Source organism: Mesocricetus auratus, unplaced genomic scaffold, assembly GCF_017639785.1.
Source record: "Mesocricetus auratus isolate SY011 unplaced genomic scaffold, BCM_Maur_2.0 Super-Scaffold_100007, whole genome shotgun sequence".
In the NCBI taxonomy this organism is placed as follows: Eukaryota; Metazoa; Chordata; class Mammalia; order Rodentia; family Cricetidae; genus Mesocricetus; species Mesocricetus auratus.
This window is the reverse complement of record NW_024429191.1, coordinates 39859743-39884682: the sequence shown is the minus strand read 5'-3', so window position 1 is coordinate 39884682 and position 24940 is coordinate 39859743. Positions and strand designations below refer to the sequence as shown.

Genomic DNA, 24940 nt, shown 5'->3' with positions numbered 1-24940 from the left:
TTGTTTTTCGAGACAGGGTTTTTCTGTGGCTTTGGAGGCTTTCCTGGAACTAGCTCTTGTAGACCAGGCTGGTCTCGAACTCACAGAGATCCGCCTGCCTCTGCCTCCCGAGTGCTGGGATTAAAGGTGTGCGCCACCAATGAACGCCCGGCTCGGCACATGCGTTTCTTACTAACATATTTTAAAATGATTTATAGGATAAAATACTTACTTTCCTAAGCAGATACACAGCACTACTGAAGATAATAATACTGGTTTTCATTTAGGCAAGACTGAATTTGTTTCCATCTTTGTCCCTGTACTCCACTGAACTATCATGTGTTTCATCATTTCTGGAAAACTCTATTGTGCACACATGGAAACAGGAGAGCAGACTAGATGCATTCTTGACTTCCTTACCTTGAAATAGCCCCAGATTCCTGAGGGGGCCAGTGGTGTAGAGAGAACTTTCCTGAGGTGCCTATATTTGGGTGGTTTATGAGAGTCTGCAAGTTGTCTGTACGCTTGCTGCTCTGTACTCTGAATGGGCTTCCTGGGGTCTGCAGGGAGGCTGTGACTGTGACTACTGTGCACCAGGGCAGAGATTAACATGTTTTTTCATCTTGGCCTCACTAGGTTGAAGTTGAAGTTTAAGCGTGGGAGCCTTCCCCCAACCATGCCCCTGGAGTTCGTTGGCTGCATAGGTGGATGTGATGAAACTTTAAAGGAAATCTTGGGCCTGCGATTTTCACAGGGCCCCCCAAGAGCTACCCAGCCCTCTGGCCACCTGCAGGCCAGCCAGGCCCTCAACAGGATGGACAGCAGTCAGCATAGCCTCTCTCAACCTCTGGTCAACAGACATACTGGACCTTCAAAGGCAACGGCCGAAGCCCTCCTGCCACCCGCTGCTGCTGGTGAAAGCAACTCTGTCATCTGCAATTGTGGCCAGGAGGCCGTGCTGCTCACTGTCCGCAAGCAGGGCCCCAACCAGGGCCGGCACTTCTATAAGTGCAACGGTGGTGGCTGCAACTTCTTTCTGTGGGCTGACAGCAGCCATCCCACGGGAGGAGGGCCCCCCACCTCTGCATCAAGACCCCCAGGCAACTCTGTGGGATTCCCATCCGCTTTAGGCAACAACGAGGATGGGTTTGGCAGCCTTGGCGGTGACGGTGATGGAAGTACATCCTGCCTGTGCGGGCAGCCTGCTGTCACACGGACTGTGCAGAAGGATGGGCCCAACAAAGGACGCCAGTTCCACACCTGCGCCAAGCCACGAGAGCAGCAGTGTGGCTTCTTTCAGTGGGTGGATGAGAACATGGCTCCAGGTGAGAGAGCAGGTCCATCATAGGTTCTCACAGTGGCTCCCATTGCAGAGACCAGAGAAGAAGGGCGGGCAGCTGAGAGTAGTGGGGGATCAGCAAGGCCACTGCTTTGCCTCTGTCTCCTCATTGCTGAGCGAGGTGGGAACCTCAGGGTCTCGGGTTCACATCAGAGAGTAGCTACTGTGCCCAGCGCTGTGATCTAAACACTTTCTATAGCAGGTTTCTTTCATCTGCAGTAGGTTAGTTTTGCAAATGAGGTGAGGTGCAGGCCAGGGAAGGGCTTTATTTGGTGTCACGATGACAGAGTGTCTTCTTCCCCTGTGTGCTGTCACCCTTGCTAGGTGATGTCAGCCTCACTTTACCTGATGGCACACTGACTGTGGTGTGCACAGCCCGGAGTCTCAGGAATGAATGTCCTAAGGACTGGCACCCAGACATTGTATCAGATGGGTACCTGCCACTGCAATGCACAGCAGTAAACCCAAGGCTAAGCAGCAACTTTCCAGTTGCACAGATCTTTCCGATCCCAGTTGTATACCCTTGGTCTCCTCAGCAATAAGATGACATCACTGATTTCTGTAAGACTCCTGTTTCTAAAGGAGCCAAGTTAGTCTGAGACTATGACCTTTCATTTTAGTCATTTATTTGTGACTGGGGTGCATATTTTGAGGCAGGTTATATATGTAGCCCAGGCTGGCCTCAATCTTACAAACCTGCCTTAGCCTCCTGAGTGCCAGAATGGCAGGCATGTGCCACCATGGCTGACTTCACATGCGGGCCGCCAGATGCAAGAAGCACCGGAAGACCTGGGGAAGAGCATAGGACTTGAGGCCCGCAGTCAGTGCGCCCTTCGCTATGCCCATATCTGAAGTAACTGCCGAGCCCGTAGCCTTGATGTGCCTGAGACTTCCCAGGGCCACCAGAAGTGACATATGGCCTCTGAGCCAGATAACTAAATGTCTTCAGTGACAGAACAGCCAGCACTGCAGCCTATTTATAGCCTAGAAGGTTCCTTGTGGTGCTAAGAACTGCACGCAAGGAAGTGGCTGCTGACCACAGACTCCCCATCTGCTACTGAGTGCTTGGGTTTCTGCTACACAGAAAGGGTGTGTAGAAAGTACACCGCTGCCTTCTCATCAGGTCAGGGTCTCTGAGAACTCCGGTTTCTTTAGACTAAGAAAGCGGGGCTGGAGAGATGGCTCAGTGGTTAGACCCTGAGTCCAGTTCTAGCACCCACATCAGGTGGCTCACAACCAACCTCCTGTAACTCCAGCTCCAGAAGTCCAGTATCCTCTCCTGCAGGCATCTGCACTCATATAAACATATATGTACACACAGGTAAAAATAAAAAGATTTTGGGGTCTTTTTCTGCTTTTTGTTTATTCTTCGAAACAGGGATTCTCTGTGTAATAGCCTTGACTGTTCTGGAACTTGCTTTGTAGAACAGGCTGGTCTTGAACTCACAGAGATACCCCTGCCTCTGCCTCCTGAGTGATGGGTTTAAAGTGTATAAAATAAAATAATTTAAAAAGAAGAATAAAGCAGGTAACAGGTGGTAGGATAAGCCATATTCTTGGTGGCCTTCACAGAGCAAAAGGAATCGAGCCCATGGATTCGCGTGACTTGTAAAACAGATGCCACTTCTACCCAACATTGTACCTTGGTTTGGGTTTTGTTGCAGAGACAGGGTCTTACATAGCCCAAGCTGTCCTTGAACTGCCTCTATCTCTCAGCTACTAGGATTACAGGCACACACCACCACAACTGGCATTGCGCCTGTTTCTTGCTACCCGAGGGTTTCAATTGTGAATTCAACTTTTCCCTGTCTCCTCCCACAGGGAGTCTTGCAGCTCCACCATGGCCCAGAGGCAGAGGAAAAGCCCAGAGACCAGAGGCTACAAGCAAAAGACTAAGAGCTGGTTCCTCAGATGCAGGATCTATAGCCAAAAAGCCCAGGAAATGTAGCCTTTGCCACCAGCCTGGACACACCCGCCCCTTTTGTCCTCAGAACCGATGAGGGCAGGCAAAGTGGAAGAAGCTGCCTAGACCAGGAAATGAGCTAACTGGGACCGGGTGACCACCACTGTCCTGAAAACATGGAGAGGAACTGGGTTTTGGAGTTGGCCTTCCTTGTTGAGGGGGTACAAAGATGGGGACCCCTGGAGAACTGTCTGCTGCCTCTGCTGAGTATTGCTCCTGTGTCTGCTCAGGAGTGGCTTTAGCTACTGCACTTCTGAGAAGTGAGAAGATGGTCAGTCCACGTGGAAGCACAAACTGACACCTTGGTGACCACCCAAGCCCTGACTGGCTGCTGGCTGCCAAGTGACAAGCGGGTAGTGTTTCCAGCCAGCACAGGCTCTGGGCAGCCCGGATGGGACTCTCTGCACAACTGTTTGAGAAGTGGCTCTCCTGGTGTGTCTGCGGATGCTTCCGTTCCTGCTCCTCTAGGACACCCATAGTCCATGTGCCTTAATAAAAACTTACCCACTTTTTCTGGTGGTGTGCAGAGAGAGCCAGTAAGGCGAAGGGGCTTCTTCCTGGGACCTTCCCCACCGCATCTCAGCTCCCTCTTGTCCCAGGTCTTCCCTGCTGTGGCTCCCCTTGAAGCTGCCCGATTTGGAGCATTGACCTTCTTCATACTTTCCAGAGGAGGCCATGTGCCTTTTCTTTTCTTTTTTGTCCCCCATAAACTTCTAGAAGTGCCGTGCTAGCTTTGTCCTACAGTTGAAAAGTGAAATGTGAATTGCTCCTTGAGTTGCTAATTTGTGAAGCAACAGGAGTTTTTTCAGGTCTGAACTATATAGCCTTTGCTTAGACCAGTAGCTCTCAGCCTGGCTGGCAGCCAGGCTTCACCAATGAATATTCCTACCCTTGCTCAGTGGGGACACTTTGCAGCCACACTTAGGATCCTTCTGTGCCTAGCTTCTTTCCCTTAGCACAATGTTCACAGGATTTGTTGAGATTATACTATAAGTCATTACTCCATTTTTTTTAAGATTTATTTTTATTATGTGTGTTGGAAATGTATGCCACATGTGTGCAGGTACCCACCAAGGCCAGAAGAGGGCATCAGATCCCTAGGGCTGGAGTTACAAGTAGTTGTAAGCCACCCCATGTGGGTGCTTGAATCAGACTCTAGTCCTTTAGGATGAGAAGTGCTCCTACCTGCTTCTCCTCTCTCCAGCCCCCACACTCCATCTTTATGTCTGAATAAGCTCCCATTGGTATGGTAAGTAGTCCTACTTACATGTGGGGCCATATCCTCTCACATCCCCGAGTTCACAGCAGCATACAATGATAGCATTTACATCAGGCACAGTGAAGATGAGAAAGCCCCCTCGCCCTCTCTCAGAGATGTTTTGTGCCCACAGTAGACTCCAGGGCTCTGGATCAATTGAGAGGGACTGCTGTCACTTGTTTGTGAGTGGGGCTGCTGTGACATTCATTCACTGGTATCTGGATGCCATCTCAGTGTTTTGGATATATGTATAGTAATGAAATGTTAAAACCTTAGCTAACTTTAAGCGTTTATAGTGTCAGTAGCATTTTAGTCTCGACAACAACATGGGAAGTTACTGTTCTTCCACAGCCTCAGTTGTTCTTTTGTCCTTGTCTTACAGCTGTGCTATGCTTGTGGAGTAATATGATCTTGAACCCGCGCCTTCTGCCTCAGCCTCCCAGAGTTTCCGGCATGCACCACTATTCCTGCTCTGCTGGCCGTGGAGTCTGGGTGCTGTTATAGTCACTTGAGGCAGAAAGGGAGGAGGAACTTCAGGCTTGTGTGTGGGCCCTGCTAATGAAATTGGAATTTTTCAGACAGCAATGATAAAACCAAAATTACCTGTGTTTTCCAAAGACATTCAGGGCAGTAAGCAGGCTTGCCTTCGCTTAGGGTGCTGTATCCCATTGAGTTTCAAGCAGAGCCTATTCCCTAACCCTCAACAGCACCCTCGTAAACCTCCCTTAAACTTCCATTCTTTCCTTCTATCACAGGTTATAGACATGAGTATAATACGAGACCAAAGAAAGATAGGGAACACTGGGTGGATTTGCATGTCATCCTTGTGCAGGGGCCATGCTAATATTTGCTTAGTGTATGTCTGCTAAGCTATACTGAGCAATACCAGAATGGGGGAGGGAGGGACATTTCTCAGCAGGGCTAGAGCTGTAACTTGAGAACCACCGTGACCAATAGCTGTACACCCACACTCATCTTGTCTCATACACACTCATAGGTCTCAGCCTCTTGCCTCTCTTCCTCCCGCTGTACCTTTCTGCTTTAAGTAAATCCAACTTTAACTCATACTTGGCTTTCCCTGAAAGTAATTTCTTTGTCAAAGACACTGTCCTGGTTTTGCTTTCTGTTTCTGTGATGGGCACCGTGACTACAGCAGCTTGGGGAGGAGAGAGTTCATTTCATCCCCCAGCTTATAGCCTGCCATGGAGGGAAGTCAGCAGGAGCTGAAGCAGAGAGCATGGAGAAACACTGCTTCCTGGCTGGCTCCCCATGGCTTGCTCAGTAGTGTTTTCTTGTATGACTGACCACCTGGCCAGGGGTGGCACTGCCCACAGTGAACTGAGCCCTGCCACATCAATAATTAACCGAGAGAATTTCCCATGAACCTGCCTATAAGCCATCTGATGGAGATACCTTCTCAATCGAGGTGCCTTCATCCCAGGTTCATCCCTAGCTGTTCCAACTTGGCAAAAAACTAACCAGCACAGCCATGAATCCCATCTCTGAAAACAACTCTAAAGGCAGCTGCCAGATAGGTCTCTGTGCTAGAGACAGTCTGACAGGCAGATCACATCATGCTGAAGGCCTGCAAGTCCTTTGTGTGTTTTGTGATGGTGGGCAGGGCCTCCACTGCTCAGCTCAGTTGCCTTTAATTTGTGCTGATGACTAAAGCCAGGACCTCATGCTGAGCACAGGCTCTGCTTACCCCACCCATGTGTGTTAATACAGATTTTTTTTTTTTGAGCTTGCCAGAATCATCAGCCACATGGGCCAAACCTTCAATACATGAGCCTTTTAGGGACACCTCAAATTTATACCACAGTTCACAGGTTCAGGACCCCAAGGTGCCCTAAAAATTAATCTCCCCCCTCTCTGTGGTGTGTGTGTGTGTGTGTGTGTGTAAGCCCACATACCCAAGATATTGTCCACACTCCACAGGGGTATGTGGGACAGGTGAGAGATAAAAGGGGAAGAGAAAGCAAATCTCTCGTTTGGATCCTGGCTGCTATGGGGACCACAGAGCGCTTCCCAGTAAGTGATGTCTATATTCAATAAAGCATCTTAGACCTCCTTTTCAGGTAGCATTGATTCCCACTACGTGTGTGTGTGTATGTGTGTGTGTGTGTGTGTGTGTGTGTGTGTGTGTGTGTGTGTGTGTGTCTGTTTTGTTTTTTGAGACAAGAGTTTCTCTGTGTAGCCCTGACTGTCCTGGAACTCACTCTGTAGACGAGGCTGGCCTCGAACTCAGAGACACATGTGCCCCTGCCTTCCCAGTGCTGGGATTAAGGGTGTGTGTCACCGCCACCCAGCTTTTTTTTTTTTTTAAGTTTTAAATGGACACAGGTAACACTCCTGGGTGTGCTGAGACCAAGAACTGCTGGGCCAGGCTGCACTAGGGACAGGACTAGACAAATCTAGCTTCAGGTTGGCTCCTGATTCCCCTTCATACCCATGGATCCTCAGTTGCCTCATCTGGAATGAGGTGATCCTTTTTAGACAGTGTGTTGGCTAGCTTTATGTCTGCTTGATGCAAGCTAAAGTCATCTGGGAAAAGGGAATTTAAATAAGAAATGTTTCCATCAGATTGGGCGGTAAGCAAGTCTGTAGCAGGTTGTCTTAATCAGATTAATGTGGGAGAGGCCAGCTGCAGACAGGGCCACTCCAGGGCAGGTATTCCTGAGTTGTATAAGAAAACAGACTGGGGCAGTGGTGGCGCAAGCCTTTAATCCCAGCACTCAGGAGGCAGAGACAAGCGGATCTCTGTGACTTTGAGGACAGCCAGATCTACAGAACGAGTTCCAGGACAGGCTCCTAAGCTACAGAGAAACCCTATCTCGGAAAAAAAAAAGGAAGGAAGAAAGCAGGCTGAGCAAGTCATCGGGAATGAGACAGGAAGCAGCCTTCATGTTGTCTGCATTAGCTCCTGCCTCCAGGGTCCTTTTTGCTTGAGTTCTTGCCTTGGTTTCCCTTAGTTGACTGGTTAGGGACACATGAACTAGATAAACCCTTTCCTCTCCCAAGTTGCTTTTGGTCATGGTGTTTATCACAATAGAAAGCAAACCAAGACACTCATGTCCTGCTATCGTCCTTGGAATGGAAGATCTGCCCCAAGTGACAGGTCTCTTTCTTAACTGTTACTGAGGCCATATCACAAATGCCCGCTTCCATCTGGGAAGTGGTACTCATTCTGCTTGTGATCCAAATGTGGAGGAGTCCTTCTAAAATCCATGAAAGTGAAAAGGCCTGGGCATCGGGCCATCCACCCACTAAGGCCCAGCCTTAGTGAACTAAAAAGACCTTAGGAGTTTGTCAAACAGTGTGGAGGATCCATGGGTCACCAGAGAGGTTGGTGTTGCCTTGGGGTATGTGCCAGGGTTTTTATGCTGCAACTGGTTGACTAACAAAGGCTGTTTTTAAAGACATTTACCGGATTACAAAGGAAAATTGTATTAAGAGTACAAACAGTGCTGGGCAGTGATGGTACATGCCTTTAATCCCAACACTTGGCAGCCGGGCGTTGGTGGCGCATGCCTTTAATCCCAGCACTCGGAAGGCAGAGGCAGGCGGATTTCTTTGAGTTCGAGGCCAGCCTGGTCTACAGAGCGAGTTCCAGGACAGCCTCCATAACAATACAGAGAAGCCTTGTCTCGAAAAAAAAAATCCCAACACTTGGGAGGCAGAGGCTGGGGGATCTCTGTGAGTTTGAGGCCAGTCTGGTCTACAAGCAAGTTCCAGGACAGCCAGAGCTACACTGAGAAACCCTGACTTGAAAATCAAAAAACAAAAGTACAAGCATCAAAGGCCACTTGTGGAATTGAAAGCTTACTTTAGAAACCTGAGCAGTGAGGCAGCTCCCTGGCCATCCACCCGTTGGCCACCCTGTCTCCAACGAAGGGGAGACTTATGCCCCAGATCTCTCACAGGCCTACAAGATTGCATGTGAATGTAGCATGAGCTCAAGGCCAGATAAAACCATCGTTAAAGGCCAAGTTGAGGCAGAGATGGTCTGAACCAAAAGATTAACAGTATCCCTCAAATGTTTGGATCTTCAGTTGTTACTGAGGCCACATACATGATGGCCTCTCAGGCTGAGACCCAGCTGCTCTTTTCCCATAGTGCAGATGGCAAGTCTCAGCCCTGGTTATGGGTGGTAGGGGTGAAGGTATACTCACTGAGTCCTCTCTTCAGCCCGAAGAGACATTTTTGTTGTTGTGATTTTTTGTTTTGTTTTTTGAGACTGAGTTTCTCTGTATAGCCTTGGCTATCCTAGAACTCACTCTGTAGACCAGGCTGGCCTCAAGCTCACAGAGATCAACCTGCCTCTGTCTCCCCAGTGCTGGAACTAAAGATGTGCGACACCACTGCCTAGCTCCTGAAAACTTCTAAAGCAGAAATCTGGCCATCTCCACAGTGACCTCAAGCCTCCACACAAAGACAGCTACAAGACTTGTGAAGCTCCAAGCAGCCACCTACAAAGGTATTAAGACCATTTTCTGCCAGCAAGAATCACACATTCATAAAAAAAATTTTCTCCTTTTATTCACACTCTTTCTTCAAGGTATAGCTTTGTTTCACTGTGTACGGTGTGTGTGGGGGTACCTAAAATAGAAAGGCCCCTGGCAGAGGAGGTAAATCTCTATCCTCCAGTCATGCCACCTTAACCAGGGTGCCAGCTGAGGGCACAGACATTTACCATGAATATTTTGGCACACTGCAGAGGCTAGGACTGCACACAGGCCTCTGGGAGGGGCATGTCCTCTGTCCTGCAGTGAGGTCCAGAAGCAGCCAATGTGGGGTAGCCTTGCATAGACAGCACAGAGCTCAGCTCCTCAATGAGGAAGGGGCTCTCCCAGAGGTAATTGGGACCTCCAGAGAAAACCCACCAAGCAGGAGGATACAAGACCTTCCTTCCCTGGGGTATAAGGCAGGCAGGCAGGCAGCACGGGAGACAACTTCCACTTCAAGGCCTGAGGACTCAACCAGAAAAACAAATGCATGACCATCAGGAAAACACCATCCTAAAAAGTTATCCTCCAGGGTACTGGGTGATTCCAGGCCCAGGGAATAACAAACACATACGACTGAATGACCAGCTGTGTGTGCCTCCAGGATACTTATGGCTGTCACCCAACCAAGAATATTAAATATCCTTCTTGACAAAACGTTGGAACCAGCCTTTCACTAGATGAAGCCTAGGAAATCAAAAGTCATGTCTCCCTGGTCTACAGAGCGAGTTCCAGGACAGGCTCCAAAACAATACAAAGAAACCCTGTCTCGAAAAAACAAAAAAAACAATAAAATAAATAAAAAGCCATGTCTCATTCTTGAGTTCATTGCTGGTGATGATAGACTGAGCCCAAGATCCTAAGTTAACCCCAGAGGGCCAGGGAGCATCAGTGTGGTTGGCACTGAAAGCCAGGACAGGCTAGCCACATTAGGTGACAGCAACCCAGACTCTGGATTTGGGAATCCTGGTTACCATCACCCAGGCATATGCCCCACCCATGTACTTAGGTAATGTATTCTCCCCTCCACTCTGGCTAAAATAAAGCAAACCACACACTGGGAGGGAGATGGTTGCTGCTCTCCAACATCAGAAAACAAGCCAATCACGGTCCTCATCCACCTGGAGCAGGCGCTCAGGGACCTGGAGACCACTGTACAGTAGGTAGCCAATGTCATCGATCTCCTCTTCCCGAAAACTGCCCAAGAGATTCACGCTGGGGTTGAAGTGACAGGGCAGGCTAGCCTGCTCCAAGCTGCCCACCAGAAATTCCAGGGCTTGCAGAAATCGATCCCCTAAGGCCTCCTCGGTCCAGGCCACTTCCTCTTTACCCAGATGCAGAACCACCTGAGTCAGGTGGCTCCAACCCAGATGTACCAGAGCTGGATGGCCACGACATACACCACACAGCAGCAGCAACAACCTCCGGCGAGTGCCAGCATCCTGGTCATCCAGGGCCCGCAAACAGGCAACCTCTACTGGATACAGATCCTGCAGCCAGAGATTGGCAGCCAGCCCTTCCAGGGGCCAAGCTAGCAGAAGGCGGTCATCAGTGCTGGCCCCAGGGACCACCATGAGCACAGCTAATGTGAACTCCAGGCTCCCGTGCTGCACTTCCAGCAGCAGCTCCTCCGAAGCCACATTGGGCCGGATCAGACATCCAAGTAGGCTACCAATGGCTGGCCAGTTGACGGAGGCTGCCAGGGCCTTCCGTAGCAGCTCCAACAAGACACGAGAGGAAAGATAACCCCCAACGAGGAAGCGGTCCCATGGGCTACGCCCACGGGGATGGAACTCAAGCTGGGTCCTGCGCACAGCCCAGCATCGAGGTTCCCTGGCCACAGTGTCCATACCAGGTACCAGGCTCCACAGATCTGGCTCTAACTCCAGGGGTGCCAGCAGGCGCACACGTTCAGCAGCCCCTGCCTGTAGCCCATCATAGAGAGGCCCACCGGGCACAAGTGCACCAAAGGGCAGTTCCGGGAATTTGCTCCTCAAGTAGGCCTGCAGCTCCAAGGCAATGTCTCCAGCCAGCTGTTTCACCAAAGCCACACGGGCTTCCGGGACAATCACATGATTGCGCTCAAATGCCAGCAGCTTCTCCTGGAACGTCAGGCACAAGGGTGCCAGGGAGCTGCGCTGAGGTGTCTGTGTTGTCTGCGAATGAGCAGGTGTGGGCTCCACTGCAGAGAGAAGCAGCCAGGAGAATACATCAGAAGGTCCCACAAGTTATGAAAACTACCTGGTTACTAGCTGTACAGTCGCACCGGCTTCATCCTCACCTGTGACGGCCACTGAGAAAGCCCTGAGGTCAGGTCCTTAGGACAGTGAGGGCATGATGACAAAGATAGTCTCACTGGCCCAGAGTCCCAACACTTTGGCTCCTACAACTAAAACAACTTCACGGAGAATGGGGAAGACAGATCCTGCCCCTCTCCAGGCCTCAGTTTCCCCATCTGAGGCTCCCCACCATCAAATGGTGCAACCTTGTTATAGTTGAAAGCAGGCAGGTAAAATCACTGTGGAAGAACCCAGTGGTGGAGCGCCGGCTCGGCATATGTGAGGGTCTGGGTTTTATCCTTACTACAACAGAAAAACATGGACCTACAATACCCATTAATCATCTGAGGAGCCCACAACCCAGGGAGGAGCAAAACCTTGTGAAGACTGCATCTCCTGCGCGCAACTCGCCACATGAGATGGGAAGAAGAGCCTCTCACCTGGGGCAGAGGGTGAGGGGGACACAAGAGGTGTGGGCTGGCTGAGGGCGGCAGGGGGGGGCTGGGGCTGTTGGTGTGATGTGGCTCTCAGCAGGCTCAGTTCCTTCCAGCTGTCCCCCTTGGCGTCATCCTCATCCCGAGGGCTAGTGGCCCTGTCGATGAGCTACAGGCAAAGTGACACAGATCAGAGCATCGGGAGCCGGGGGAAAGCACGCCAGAAAGCTAGGGTGAAAAAGCAGGGGGCCCGCGTTGTTCCAGTCCTGCCTCAAAAAGTCCCATCACTGCCAGGCGGTGGTGGCGCACGCCTTTTATCCCAGCACTCGGGAGGCAGAGGCAGGAGGATCTCTGTGAATTCCAGGCCAGCCTGGTCTTACCTAGTGAGTTCCTAGACAGCCAGAGCTACAAAGAGAAACTCTTGTCTCCAAAAGCAAAACAACAAAAAGGGTCCCACCACCCCCCAGCTCCCCAGTCCCGCCTCCTCCTGTGGAGGTCTCAGGCAGGCCTTGCCAGCCTGGCCTGGCCTTACCCGCTTTACAGCCAGGGTGGCAATGCCCAGCACTGCAGCCCCGCCCACACCGAGCACCAAACGAGCATTAGCTAGGAGGAAGTCCACCACACTGCCCAGGCCTTCACTGCCGCGCTGCTTCCTCTGCTTCCGTGAGAACTCCGCCATGGTCGCCTGCAAGAGAGGCAGGGGTGTGCTGCTGAGGGAGCGGGCAGCCAGACTGGTAGGGCTGACTGTGCAGGTGCTTTCCTGAGAAAAGGACTGCTCAAAGGGCTTCTTAGAAAGTAGGGGGCCAGGCGGTGGTGTGCATGCCTTTAATCCTGCACTGGGGAGGCAGAAGCAGGCGGATCTCTGAGTTCGAGACCAGCCTGGTCTACAAGAGCTACTTCCAGGACAGCCTCCAAACCCCATCTTGAAAAAACAAAACAAAACAAACAAACAAACAAAAAAAAAAGGAAGTAGAGGAACTGCCAGGCCCCTATCCAAAACCCACAGCTCCCCACTCTGGAAGGGGACTCCCATAGGAAGGCTCCAAGCCTGATTCCTGGCTTCACCCTCCAAGGTCTCTGACATCTGCCAAGACCTTGAAAAACAGAGCTCACCATCACTACTCTTATTCTACAGACACAAGCTGCCAAGTCAACAGAGTGTTACAGTCTGGGACTCACAACATAGCCTCCAGACTCACGTACCCTCAAAACCTGAATATTTCCATTTTCCACATGCCTCCTGGTCAGGTTCTCAGACTCCTAATCTGACACACCTAGAACAGCCACCCTGTGTGAGAGCCTATCAAGAGGAGCCAGAGGTCCCCAGAAAGACTTGCAATATATGTTCCCAGGAAGCCTGCCTGGATGCTTGCCTGTCAGACCTTTGACAAACCCTCAGCAAACTCAGGGATCCAGTCACACACTGACACCCCCTCCATCCCCCACCCTGTCATCTTAACAGGAAAACTTTCAGGGGCAGGAGAACTGAATCAGAGGCCAGGCTGGGGGCATGTACAAGTCAAAGATAAAGGCCCCATGGTCCAGTGGTGAGCAAAGGAACCCTAAATATCCCATTATGTCAGGAGTGGCTGCAGGCCCCTTGGACTTGGAACAATGCTGGGCATGGGAAGAAAGCGAGAGAAAGGCCTAAAGCCAAGGGCTTTGTTTTTCTGTAAGGAAAACTGGACGGGATCAAGAGCCTGGGAAAGGAAACAGAAATTTCCAGGGCCCAGTCCACTAAGCCAGAAGGTCATTGCCTGCTGGGGCCCAAGGGCCTCAGCCCTCCCTTCAGGGCCATGGGTGCCTGGGGACCCAGTTGCCAAGTGACAAGATGCCTGGAGTAGCTGAAGCCTGAAGCACTTTGTGACTCAGCTGGGACACCTGTCTGCTCTCCCAGACTAAAAATAAGACCCTGTCCTGGGCCTGGCAAGGTTAAAGGTCAGCCAGGGGGTTCAACACAAGCTCAAAAGTGGTTTCTGCTTCTTTATACTGGCTACCACTGCCCTCAGACCAGGAACCCACTTTCAAAAATGGAGGGGGTTTACACTCCATCACCTGGCTAAAATGGGACTCAGCCCTGCACGTGGAGGGGTCTTGTGTTCAAACTCTGGGAAGGAGGGAATAAAATGGGTAGTTAAAAATAACCAACTCAGGCCCAGGGTTGTGGTGCAGGTCTTTAATCACCGGACTTCGGAGGCAGAAGCAGTCAGATCTCTGTGACTTCAAGGCTGTAAGGGAGCCAGAGATACATAATAAAGATCCTGCCTAAAACAAACAAAATAACCTGACTCTTCAGAGCCTGGTTACCTGTCATCCTCAGGCCAAAACCGATTGCCCTAGATCAGGGCTGAGCAGAAATGCAAATGACTCTTAAACTCTATTCAAGGAGGAAGTCACTGAGGTCAGGGAATTCATGCGCAGTACCCAAGTCGGGAAGGGCCAACGCTAGGATTCGAACTCAGGTCTTCAGTCCCCAAGTCCTCCCTCCCACCGCGGTGTGACCGCAAGCCACGCCTCCACCTGCATAGGGACGCGTGCCACGCCCAGGGCTCGGAGACCCCGGGCCTCCCTGCACGCTGCAGCCGTACCTGCGTCCCGGCGTCAGCGCACCGACCCGAGGACGCAGCGAGCAGGACCCTGAAGCCCCAGGACCCGCCTGGGAATGGAACGTGCGAACCCCGGGAACCGAACGCCGAGCCCGGGGCGGCAGGTGACCCGAAAGGCACGCTGGATAAGCAAGCCCTCGCTCCAATCCGAGAGCACAACTCGTGCGCACACGTGCTCAAAACTGCGCAGCTCGGCCAATGATCGCCAGGCACGCCCCTGGACCGTAGGGGGCGGAAACCACGGACGCACTCCGGATTTAAAGGGGCAAGGCTATGTTGTCTGCGCTAGATGGGGGGAGGTGGGGGAGAAGGGGTGAGTGATAGTTATTCGGGGCATGATTAATTTATTTCCATTGTGGGTGGTGTTTTTTTTTTATGTTGTTTTGTTTTTGAGAAAGGGCCTCACACTGAAGCCAAGACTCAATTCTCGGCAGACCTGCCTAAGCCTCACGTCTGACCTTGTGTATACTTGTAATGGGATCCTCTGTGTGGAGAAAGCTGTCCGGGCCCACGTTCCCTTGGTGAGTCAGGCAGACAGAACTGCACTTAGTCCAAAGGCCCGCCTTCTGTCTCTCAGGTTCAGCCCTGCGAGAGTGCCCGGTGGTCTCATTTCCTTTTGGCCTGCCTGGCACACAATGGCAAAAGAGCTTTGCCACCTGCTGTTCGAACTCAGTCGAGTATCAGTCCTGTCTCCCCGCCTGTAACACCAGCTGCAGACCCTGAACGTCCCTAGGACCGCTGTGTCTGCTCAGGCACCTACCGTGCCTAGCCAGTCACTAACAGCTTGGCCCAGCGGGTCTTCTAGAGCACGAAGCAAGCCAATAAAGAGCAGTGGCGGGAGTCCTGACGCCAAGCGGGGACAATTCATTGCTTCGTTAATATTTTGAAGTGTTCGCGCTCCCTGATCCCTCAGCTGCCCCATGGAGTACCTATTTGCTACTGACAGCTTTGGGAAGCATGTTACACAAGAGCAAAGTGGGGTCCAGAAACAGAAGGGCTAGGCCCCACACACCCGGAAGTCTCACTACCACCCCCTGTCTGTGGGCACAGCCGCCTGTGCCCCTGGCTTTGGCATCATAACCTCTCCGGGGTCACCGCCAGCTTCAGAGACTAAAGCGGCCCAAGAGACAGTGCCTGGACCCCGCCCTCGACGCTGCGACTGGAGACTGGAGGTAGTGGACGCTTCCCGTGGGAGTCCCGGACCCCCCCTGCAGGCCTCTCCAGTCCCCGAACTCGCGAGAAGTCTGGGCCCAGCGAGGCCTCCAGCTCCCGGGGCCGCCGCGCCGCACTTCCCGCAGAGGCCGCGGCCGGGAGGAGGCGCGCGCCGGTTCAAGGGGCGGGGCCGGCGCTGACCCAGCCCGCGGCTCCCGGCCGCCCCGCGTCCTCCCTGCCGGCCGGAGACCTGCGCCACCATGGAGGCCACCGGGGTGCTGCCGTTCGTGCGCGGCGTGGACCTCAGCGGCAACGACTTCAAGGTTAGCAAGGGGGGTCAGTGGGAGGGCGACCCCGAGGCCACCCCCTCTGGGCCGCGCCCTCTGCGCTTCCGGGACCGGCGGGCGGGCGGGCGGGCCTCCGGGAGTCTTCCCGGGCCTGCCCCGCCCGCCGCGGAAGACCGGAGCCGGAGCCGGGGCCGGGGCTGGGGTGGGGGTACCCCGACCGCACTGGAGAGGGTCCCGCGGGTCACGCGCCCGAGCCCATACCACCGAGGGAACACGCCCTAGCCGGCCACCGCCCCACCCTGTAGTCCCGGGGCAGTCACGTCTCCTCTTACAGTCTCATCTGCCCCAGGGGGTTTAGGACCAGCCTGTTCCGAGGCTTGGAATGGAAAGGAATCTGTTAGTCTGTAGTGTCTGACAGGTGTGCGAGGTCCTCCGCGGTGTGGTCTACGCAACTGCCAGACTGATGGGCCAGGGGACCTGCAACCGGCCGCCCAAGTTCTTAATAGTCAAGACAGAGGCAGGCTATGGGCGTGGTGGCGCACAATCTTTTAATTCCAACACTTGGGAGGCAGAGGGAGGTGGCTCTTTGAATTGAAGCTACCCTGGTCTACAAAGAATTCCAGGACAGCCATAGCTACACGGAAAAACCCTGTCTTGAAAGTAATAATAATTAATAATAACAATAGCTACACAGAAAAACCCTGTCCTGAAAATAATAATGATGATGATGAAGAGGAGGAGGCAGGCTGATCCTGGGCCCAGGGGAGAGGAAAGCTGGACTGGAGGGGTAGCTCAGAGGCCTGCTTCCCTTTAGATGTCGGGTTGGGGACTAAGGAGGAGGTGTAGTCCTCCTGGGTTCACCTGCACACACATTTGACTTTGTACACAGTTGTCACTGCTTAACCCTGTCCACATCCTCACCTGGGGTCTCTATGGCTGAAGGAGGAGGAGACAATAACAAAAGGCAATTAAACTTCATGCTGCTCAGATGTCAAAATGGCCAGGGTTAGTGGTGGTGCACTGCTCTAATCACAGCACTCAGGAGGCAGAGGCAGGTGGATCTCCGACTTCAAGGCCCACCAGGGATACACAGAGAAACTCCTCAGGAAACCCAAAGAAAAAGAAATGGCCGAGGGGAAGTAAAGTGGGTATTACATATGAGGAACGAATGAATGAAGAGATTGTGCCAGGAAGGGTGGGGAGCTGGGCTCTTAGTACAGCTGGGGGACTCTCACTGTGGACAACCCAAACTGCCTGGAACACCAGGCTAAGCTGAGTGCCACTAACCACGGTGGAGTGCTGGGCATTGCCTGAAACACACCATGTTTATCTGGCCTCCCTGGGACACTGCAGGAGAGACAGATTTGGGTAGGTTTGTCCTTCAGGGCTTTCCTTAGTGTCATTTTGTGAGTCAGAAATTGAAACAAAGTGAAGAGGCTAAGGAGGTGACTGTGGCCCCTAGCGTCCATGGGGACCACAGAAGGTGTTGGGAGCCAAGGCACCCATCTCCCTCACTGTCCTCACCCTGACTGCTCTCACCAGGGTGGCTACTTCCCTGAGAATGTTAAAGCTATGACCAGTCTGCGATGGCTAAAGCTGAACCGCACGGGCCTCTGCTACCTGCCTGAAGAGCTAGGGGCTCTGCAGAAGCTGGTAAGGGCACCGGGCAGCAGGGAGGGTTCCTGTCGATGGGACTGGGCCAGGTGGGCACACCCTGCCAAAAAGATTAGTCGCATAGAGAGAAAACAGGAAAAATTGATGATGGAGTGGGGATGGGCACCCAACCCGGGGGGGGAGGTGCGGTGTAAAAGAGAGGGGACTATTGGGATGGCCTTTCCAGATGTGCAGTTACAGGCAGACAGGGACTGCACCTCTGGGGCCCCCCTGAGCCTTTGATTCTTGTCCTGTCCAGGAGCACCTGTCAGTGAGTCACAACAACCTGACGACGCTGCATGGGGAGCTGTCCAGCCTGCCTGCGCTTCGGGTGAGTGGTGGCCACACAGACAGTTGTGAGCACAGCCATTGCAGGTAGAACATGCTGCTGGTTTCTTTGCCATGTGCCTCTACATCTACCACACAGGCAAAGACCCGGCCACACAAGTAGGGTGACTTTTCAGAAGTCACCCCCAGACAGCAGTGTAGCTGGTGTGACTGAAAATCAGACCCCTGCCGGCTCTGCAGGCTTCAGTCGGGCCTGTCTTTGCAGGGCCAGAAGCCCTGGATGAGATTCAGGACCAGGCTCTGGACCTGGGCTTCCTGACTGTAAACCAGGACCTTGCCACTTACTAGCTGTCTTAGTTACTTTCCTGTTGCTGTGACAAAACACAGGACCAGTGCAGCTTATAAAAGAAAGCCTTCCATTTGGGAGCTCACAACTCAAGGGTTAGAGTGAGTGCGTGACCATCATGGTGTCGGGAGCAAGGCAGCAGGCAGCTGTGGTGCTGAGCAATAGCTGACAGCTCACGTGTTGAGACAGACAGCCACGAAGCAGAGAAGCCAACTGGAGCGGTGTGGGATTTTGAAAGCTCAAAGCCTGCCCCAGTGTTACACCTCCTCTAGCAAGACCACACCTCCTGATGCTTCCCAGAGTTGCACCAGCTGGAGACCAAGCATTCCAGTAGATGAGCCTGTGGAGACCATTCGCATCCACACTGCTGCACTGGCTTTGCTCAAGTCTCCCCTTTCCTCCAGCAGGTGGGGTGCACGTAGGAAAACAGCAGATGTATCTCTGGCCACATTAAACATCGAGACTCAGAAACAGCAGTGAACACCACTGCCCTCACTTCTGCTCAGACTTCTACACACCTAAGTGAGACTTAGGGGTACAGTGATGAAGTGACATATCTAGGATCACATAACTGGGGAGTTAGCTGACTTGCGCCAATCTGTCAAGGCCATGACTAGCCTGCAATGATTGCATGGAGCTGCACATGGTGCACTTACATGCATGTAGGCATCCACACATACCCATAAAAGAAAAGGAAAGAAAGAACATGTATTCTTCTGAGACAGTGGCACAGAAACTATAATCCCAGCTATGAGAGGCTAAAGTAGATAAAATGGAAAGTTCAAGGCCCTCCTGGGCTACAGAGTGAGTTCAAGCTCCTCTGGACAAGCTAAGGAAACCTTGACTAAAAATGAAAAATAAAAAGTGGCTGGGCGGAAGTGGTGCACACTTTTAATCCCAGCACTCGGGATGCAGAGGCATGCGGATCTCTGAGAGTTCAAGGCCAGCCTGATCTACAGAGCGAGTTCCAGGACAGCCTCCAAATCTACACAAAGAAACCCTGTCTCAAAAAAACAAAAAAAAAGTGGCGTTGAAGGTGGTGGTTACATGCCTTTAATTCCAACACTGGGGGGAGGGGGCAGAGGCAGGAGGAGCCTGGCCAGACTGGTGAGTCCAAAGCCAGCCTGGTCTACAGAGCTAGTTCCAGGACAGCCAGAGTCACATAGTCTCTGGAGAAACAAAAAAGTAGGTGGAAACGAAGATCAGTGACAGTGTCACATACAAAGCCCTGGGTTTACATCCCAGTACCACAACTCTGAGGGCCCTGTGGGGCTCTGGGGCACACTGGTATTGGGTTTTAAAGTTTGAATAGACATTCACCAGGAGGCTAGGACGAGCCCACCAGATGGACTGTGTGAGCAAAGGTCAGAGGTGGGCGAGTCCTCAGACCTGGCTGCCTCCAGGCTCTGCAGAAGCCCCTCATCTGGCCTGAGTTTCTCCCCCAGGGCAGAGGGTAAGGACCACAAATTCTTTCCTTATACACCTAGGCCATTGTAGCTCGGGCCAACAGCCTGAAGAACTCTGGAGTCCCGGACGATATCTTCAAGCTGGATGATCTCTCGGTTCTGGTCAGTGGTTACCTGCCCATCTGGTCCCTAGGATGCCTAGTTACACAGTCCTCACTCATGACAGCAGTCTCTGGAGCCGTCATCATCCCTTAAATAGACGGTGCTGGGCCAACATCACTCATGGAATCTGTTCCCTAACCCCGCCCCCTTCCAGTCTGGATCTGTTTCCCTCTGGCCCTGAATGCTCCCCACTCCCTGTTCAGTGTTCTGCCAGATCCCTGAGTACAGCAGAGGCATGAGGTGGGCCACCTGGCCTGACCTTGCCCCTGTTCCCTAGGACTTGAGTCATAACCAGTTGACAGAATGCCCACGGGAGCTGGAGAACGCCAAGAACATGCTGGTGCTCAACCTCAGCCATAACAGGTGCTGGGGAGATGGAGGGCGCCACGGGTGGGCAGTGCAGAGCCAGATGAGACGTGTTGACTTTCAGCCTTCCCCTCTGTGCTGCAGCATCGACTCCATCCCCAACCAGCTGTTTATCAACCTTACCGACTTGCTGTACCTGGACCTCAGTGAGAACCGCCTAGAGAGCCTTCCGCCTCAGATGCGCCGCCTTGTGCACCTCCAGACCCTGGTGCTGAATGGAAACCCGCTGCTGCACGCACAGCTCCGGTAGGTGCCTTGCTTTTCCTGGCATCCCAGGGGTCCTGGCCCTGCCCACCCTAGGCCCGAGGCCTCAGCACTGGCTTGTACTTGCTGGACATCATGTCCCGCCCTTTGATCTTACCCTCCTGTCTACTCCATCCCCAGCTACCCCCGTTGAATGAACTTGCCTGAGGGTGACCACTTCTATCCTTACAGGCAGCTCCCAGCCATGATGGCCCTACAGACCCTGCACCTGAGGAATACTCAACGCACCCAGAGCAACCTCCCCACCAGTCTGGAGGGCCTGAGCAACCTTTCAGGTCTGGACTGTCTGGGGAGCCCCTAAGTTTTCACCCCTTTGAGCTTGTCTACTTCCTTGGGAATGAAGGGGTGGAGTCCTGCCTCTTCAATCCCATTTCACAGATACGTTAGCTTACTGTGAAAATGCTTTTTAGATAGGGCCTTGCTGTGTGACTCTGGCTGCCTGGTCTGCTGCTACTCACTGTGTAGACAGGATGGCCTTGAATTCATAGCAGTCCTCTCTCTTAGCCTCTCGAGTACTGGAATTACAGTTCTACACACCACGGTCAATTTACACTGGGTTTCTGTCACTAGACCACCTGCTATGAGGGAGTTTCTCAAACATAGAAACTAAAGGTCAAAGATCTTTGCCTAAGACCACACAACCTGGTGGTCTTAGGGATTCACAGTGAGCCTTGCTTCCGATGGCTGCTGTGTGGGTCCTAACTGATGTTCCCTCCAATGCCCCAGATGTGGACCTGTCGTGTAACGACTTGACAAGGGTGCCAGAGTGCCTGTACACTCTCCCCAACCTGCGCCGCCTCAACCTCAGCAGCAACCAGATTGCAGAGCTGTCCCTGTGCATTGACCAGTGGGTGCACCTGGAGACCTTGAATCTGTCTCGTAACCAGCTCACATCCCTGCCTGTGAGCCCGAGCCTGGGGTGTGGGGTGGGCTGGGTGTGCGCGCTGGGCTCTGCCCTAACTGATGCCCTGCCCCTCCAGTCAGCCATCTGCAAGCTGACCAAGCTGAAGAAGCTGTACCTCAACTCCAACAAGCTGGACTTCGACGGGCTACCTTCTGGCATTGGCAAGCTCAGCAGCCTGGAGGAATTCATGGCAGCTAACAACAACCTGGAGCTGATTCCTGAGAGTCTCTGCAGGTACCGGGCAGGGTGGGTCAGGGTGGGAGCTGGTGATCCGGCCGTACTCTGCTAATGACTGGTTAACCTTCAGGGGTAAGGCCCCATCCCACCCCACACCCATCACACCCATCGTAGGTTTCCCACCCCAGAGCACCTTTTTTTTTTTTTTTTTGGTTTTTCGAAACAAGGTTTCTCTGGCTTTGGAGGCCCAGAGCACCTTTTAGGAGGATAATATTAGGGTCTAGGTCAGAAGGGGTCCAGCACCATGTAAGTTTGTGCCTCCCATCCTCTTCTGAAAATCACTGACCCTCATGTAGATCGTGTGGATCCCTTGTTCTGAGTCAAAGAATTAGGAAGACACCTCTCCTCTGGTCCCAATTGTAACACCATATCCCCTAAGCTCTGGCTGGCACTGTCTTTACAGGTGCCCAAAGCTGAAGAAACTCGTCCTGAACAAGAACCGCCTGGTGACCCTCCCAGAGGCCATTCACTTCCTGACAGAGATTGAGGTCAGGCAGTGCAGACAAGAGAGATGGGGAGCTCACTGTGTAGATCAGGCTTCCCTGGGACTCCAGAGATCCTCCTGGCCTTGCCTTCTGCAAGTTAAGATCGCTGGCTACTCTTCCAGAGATCCTGAGTTCCAATCCCATCACGAACATGGTAGCTTACAACCATCTATAATGAGATCTGATGCCCTCTTCTGGCATGCAGGCGTCCATGTGGGAAGAACACTATACATAATAAAAATTTTTTGAGAGAGAGAAAGAGATGGAGCAGAGGGTGTGCCTTTGTCTTAGAGTGAGAGAGACCTAGCAATAGCCTTCCAGGGGCAATGCCCAGGTGCCACTGGGCACAACATCTTCTCTCAACACACTGTAGTGTCAATGAAGCCCCTACAGGTTGGCCTGGGTAAGAACTTTGTTCCGGGATCCAGCTACAGAGGTCAGATATGATGTGGCTTGGAGGTGAGTGCCCAGCCCAGCATCCTCTCTGCTCATCTAACAGGTCCTAGATGTTAGAGAAAATCCCAGCCTGGTCATGCCACCCAAGCCTGCTGACCGAACTTCCGAGTGGTACAACATTGACTTCTCACTACAGAACCAGCTGAGGCTGGCGGGCGCCTCCCCTGCCACAGTGGCTGCTGCAGCGGCTGGTAAGTACAATGTGATCTGGCCTGGGAGCAAGGGCACTTCTCGGGATCTCTGCTTGCCCATTTGCAAGGGCTCAGATGCTTGCACCTTCCATAAGTAGGGAGCGGGTCCAAGGACCCCTTGGCTCGCAAGATGCGGCTACGAAGGCGCAAGGACTCAGCCCAGGATGACCAGGCCAAGCAAGTGCTAAAGGGCATGTCAGATGTTGCCCAGGAGAAAAACAAAAAACAAGAGGTAAGTCAGCTCGGCTAGGGCTGGGCAGGCCTGGACTCTGCTCAAGAGAGAACGGCTAACACTGAGGTCCTGTGGTAATGGCCAGCAAAGGTCAGTCCTGGTGTCTCAGTAGAGTCAAGTACTGCTCCTATGTCCCCAGGAAAGCGCAGATGCCCGAGCACCTGGAGGGAAGGTGAGGCGCTGGGACCAGAGCCTGGAGAAGCCACGCCTTGACTACTCAGAGTTCTTCACGGAGGATGTGGGCCAGCTGCCCGGTTTGACCATCTGGCAAATAGAGAACTTTGTGCCTGTGCTGGTGGAGGAAGCCTTCCATGGCAAGTTCTATGAAGCTGACTGCTACATTGTGCTCAAGGTGGGGCTGGCTCCTAGTGTTCTGCATGGGGTAGCTCAGTGAGACCAGGGGGCAGGTGGGCAGGCTAGGTTTTATAGTTAGGCAGTGGCTGCCACATGCGTTTCCTGGGGCTGGGAAACCATAAATAGCCAATGAAGTCCCTCATGGCTGATGCCTTGGTCTCCTTAGACCTTCCTGGATGACAGTGGCTCCCTGAACTGGGAGATCTACTACTGGATTGGTGGGGAAGCCACTCTCGACAAGAAAGCCTGTTCTGCCATCCATGCAGTCAATCTGCGTAACTACCTGGGTGCCGAGTGCCGTACTTTGCGAGAGGAGATGGGCGATGAGAGCGAGGAGTTCCTGCAGGTACAGCCAGCAGACACACACACTCAGGCCTTATGTATAGAGGTGGGGCAAGGAGCTGAGGCCAAAGGTAGTAACAAGAAGCTACAGACAGCAAGGGGAAGTCTGGGGAGGCCTCAGGTGTCAGAGCCAGAAATCCATGGCTAAGGGAGAGGGATTGGCAGACTAGCATGGGGGAGCTGGTGGACAGGATAAGGAGAGTAGCTGAGAAATGGGCTGGAACCCATAGCTATTGAGGCTAAGCATAGGACAGAGCCTAAGAAAGAATGCAAAGCCAGTTGACAGATGTACTGCCAGCTGGGTTACCTTTAGAGATGGCATGCAGCTGGAGCGCTTACTGCAGGCCACCCAGGTTTGCAAGCTTCCATAAATACCTCTCAGACTGTCCGCCATCTGTACATGTGCAGCCCTGTACGCCAGCACATGTATCCATCCTAACCACTGGGTTTGTACCTACACTCTAGCTGTGTAAATCTGCCAAGCATGACAGGTAGTTGGTAAGGGCAGGGAACAACTCAATGATGGAGAACCATACTCGCACAATAGGTGTTTGACAATGACATCTCCTACATCGAAGGCGGAACAGCCAGTGGCTTCTATACTGTGGAAGATACACACTATGTCACCAGGTAAGCATGTAGAGATGGGTGGCATTGGCCTGGACTGCTGGGAATGGGTAGAGTCAAGGGTAATAAAGTCAGGTGGCCCTTGGTGCCCACGTCACATCTTTCTTGCCCTGCCCCCAGGATGTACCGTGTATATGGGAAAAAGAACATCAAGTTGGAGCCTGTGCCCCTCAAGGGGGCCTCACTGGATCCAAGGTAAGCACTGATAGGAGAGGAAGTGGGGTGCTTGCCCTTAGCTGCCTTCCTATCTATGAGGAAGCAGTCTTCCCCTAGAGCTTGGAAGAAATGCTGAGGTCCACTCAAAAGGACATTGCCCCACCCTTTGGGTCAGGGACAGGAGTTACGTTACATTACAGCTATTGCTGTCCTATCCAGATTTGTGTTCCTCCTGGACCGAGGACTGGACATCTACGTGTGGCGGGGGGCCCAGGCCACACTGAGCAACACCACCAAGGCCAGGTAAGTGGGTCTGTGGATGCTCTGGGCAAAGGAAAGTATCCCTAAGAACAATATCACCTTGCTGAAGGCTTTGCTTCTGTCCTCAGGCTCTTTGCAGAGAAAATTAACAAGAATGAGCGAAAAGGGAAGGCAGAAATCACACTCGTTGTGCAGGGCCAAGAGTCCCCAGAGTTCTGGGAGGTGCTGGGTGGGGAGCCCTCTGAGATCAAGAAGCACGTGCCTGATGACTTTTGGCCACCTCAGCCCAAGCTATACAAGGTGAGTTGGTGCTGGGTACGAAGTAAGTCTCACTCCAGTCCCTTAGTTGTACTGTGGGCTTTGGGAGAAGAGGACATTCTTCTGGACAGGGAGCGCAGTCTAGAAGCC

The 24940-nt window shown here is 52.7% G+C and overlaps 3 protein-coding genes across 13 annotated transcripts in view; 2 read left to right on the top strand and 1 right to left on the bottom strand.

The window, feature by feature from the left end:
* The window catches only part of Top3a (DNA topoisomerase III alpha), a 41433-nt gene extending 35829 nt beyond the window's left edge, over positions 1-5604 (top strand). For all 3 annotated transcript variants that reach the window (XM_040748780.1, XM_040748782.1, XM_040748779.1), the window contains 2 exons: positions 616-1304; positions 3140-5604. In XM_040748780.1, coding sequence (XP_040604714.1) covers positions 616-1304; positions 3140-3318 — 868 coding nt within the window. In that variant the 3' untranslated portion in view covers positions 3319-5604. The remainder of the gene's footprint in view (positions 1-615; positions 1305-3139) is intronic.
* Positions 5605-9056: 3452 nt separating this feature from the next.
* Mief2 (mitochondrial elongation factor 2) lies at positions 9057-15194 on the bottom strand. Of its 8 annotated transcripts, none has more exons than XM_021225821.2 (5): positions 14346-14601; positions 13903-13985; positions 12290-12442; positions 11764-11926; positions 9057-11226 (listed from the first exon to the last, which is right to left on the bottom strand). In XM_021225821.2, the coding sequence occupies exons 3-5, from the start codon at positions 12434-12436 to the stop codon at positions 10133-10135; spliced, it is 1404 nt and encodes a 467-aa protein (XP_021081480.1). In that variant the 5' UTR covers positions 12437-12442; positions 13903-13985; positions 14346-14601; the 3' UTR covers positions 9057-10132. The 8 variants fall into 8 exon arrangements, 7 of the variants coding, with proteins under 7 accessions (XP_021081480.1, XP_040604710.1, XP_021081481.1 ...); XM_040748776.1 differs by having other exon boundaries at positions 13907-13985; XM_021225822.2 differs by having other exon boundaries at positions 13942-13985.
* A 478-nt stretch (positions 15195-15672) lies between these two features.
* Flii (FLII actin remodeling protein) overlaps positions 15673-24940 on the top strand; it is a 13989-nt gene continuing 4721 nt past the window's right edge. Inside the window, exons 1-18 of one of the 2 annotated variants that reach the window (XM_005067667.4) lie at positions 15673-15838; positions 17345-17455; positions 17715-17786; positions 19577-19657; positions 19935-20020; positions 20108-20269; positions 20459-20562; positions 21014-21189; positions 21268-21425; positions 21832-21916; positions 22413-22560; positions 22659-22792; positions 22932-23144; positions 23313-23492; positions 24036-24118; positions 24236-24310; positions 24491-24574; positions 24661-24832. In XM_005067667.4, the coding sequence (XP_005067724.1) occupies positions 15776-15838; positions 17345-17455; positions 17715-17786; positions 19577-19657; positions 19935-20020; positions 20108-20269; positions 20459-20562; positions 21014-21189; positions 21268-21425; positions 21832-21916; positions 22413-22560; positions 22659-22792; positions 22932-23144; positions 23313-23492; positions 24036-24118; positions 24236-24310; positions 24491-24574; positions 24661-24832 (2187 nt within the window). In that variant the 5' untranslated portion in view covers positions 15673-15775. Of the gene's footprint in view, positions 15839-17344; positions 17456-17714; positions 17787-19576; positions 19658-19934; positions 20021-20107; positions 20270-20458; positions 20563-21013; positions 21190-21267; positions 21426-21831; positions 21917-22412; positions 22561-22655; positions 22793-22931; positions 23145-23312; positions 23493-24035; positions 24119-24235; positions 24311-24490; positions 24575-24660; positions 24833-24940 lie in introns of both variants that reach the window. The other variant, XM_005067666.4, reaches the window with a different exon arrangement.

Bases quoted from the DNA above. Each gene is read 5' to 3' on its own strand.
- Mief2 (XM_040748774.1), bottom strand. From the start codon at position 12,841: ATGTCAGAGACCTTGGAGGGTGAAGCCAGGAATCAGGCTTGGAGCCTT. The intron at 11,927-12,289 runs GTAAGGCCAGGC...CTTTGCCTGTAG, and splicing joins CCACCCTGGCTGTAAAGCGG to CTCATCGACAGGGCCACTAG. The intron at 11,227-11,763 runs GTGAGAGGCTCT...TTCTCTCTGCAG, and splicing joins CCCCTCACCCTCTGCCCCAG to TGGAGCCCACACCTGCTCAT.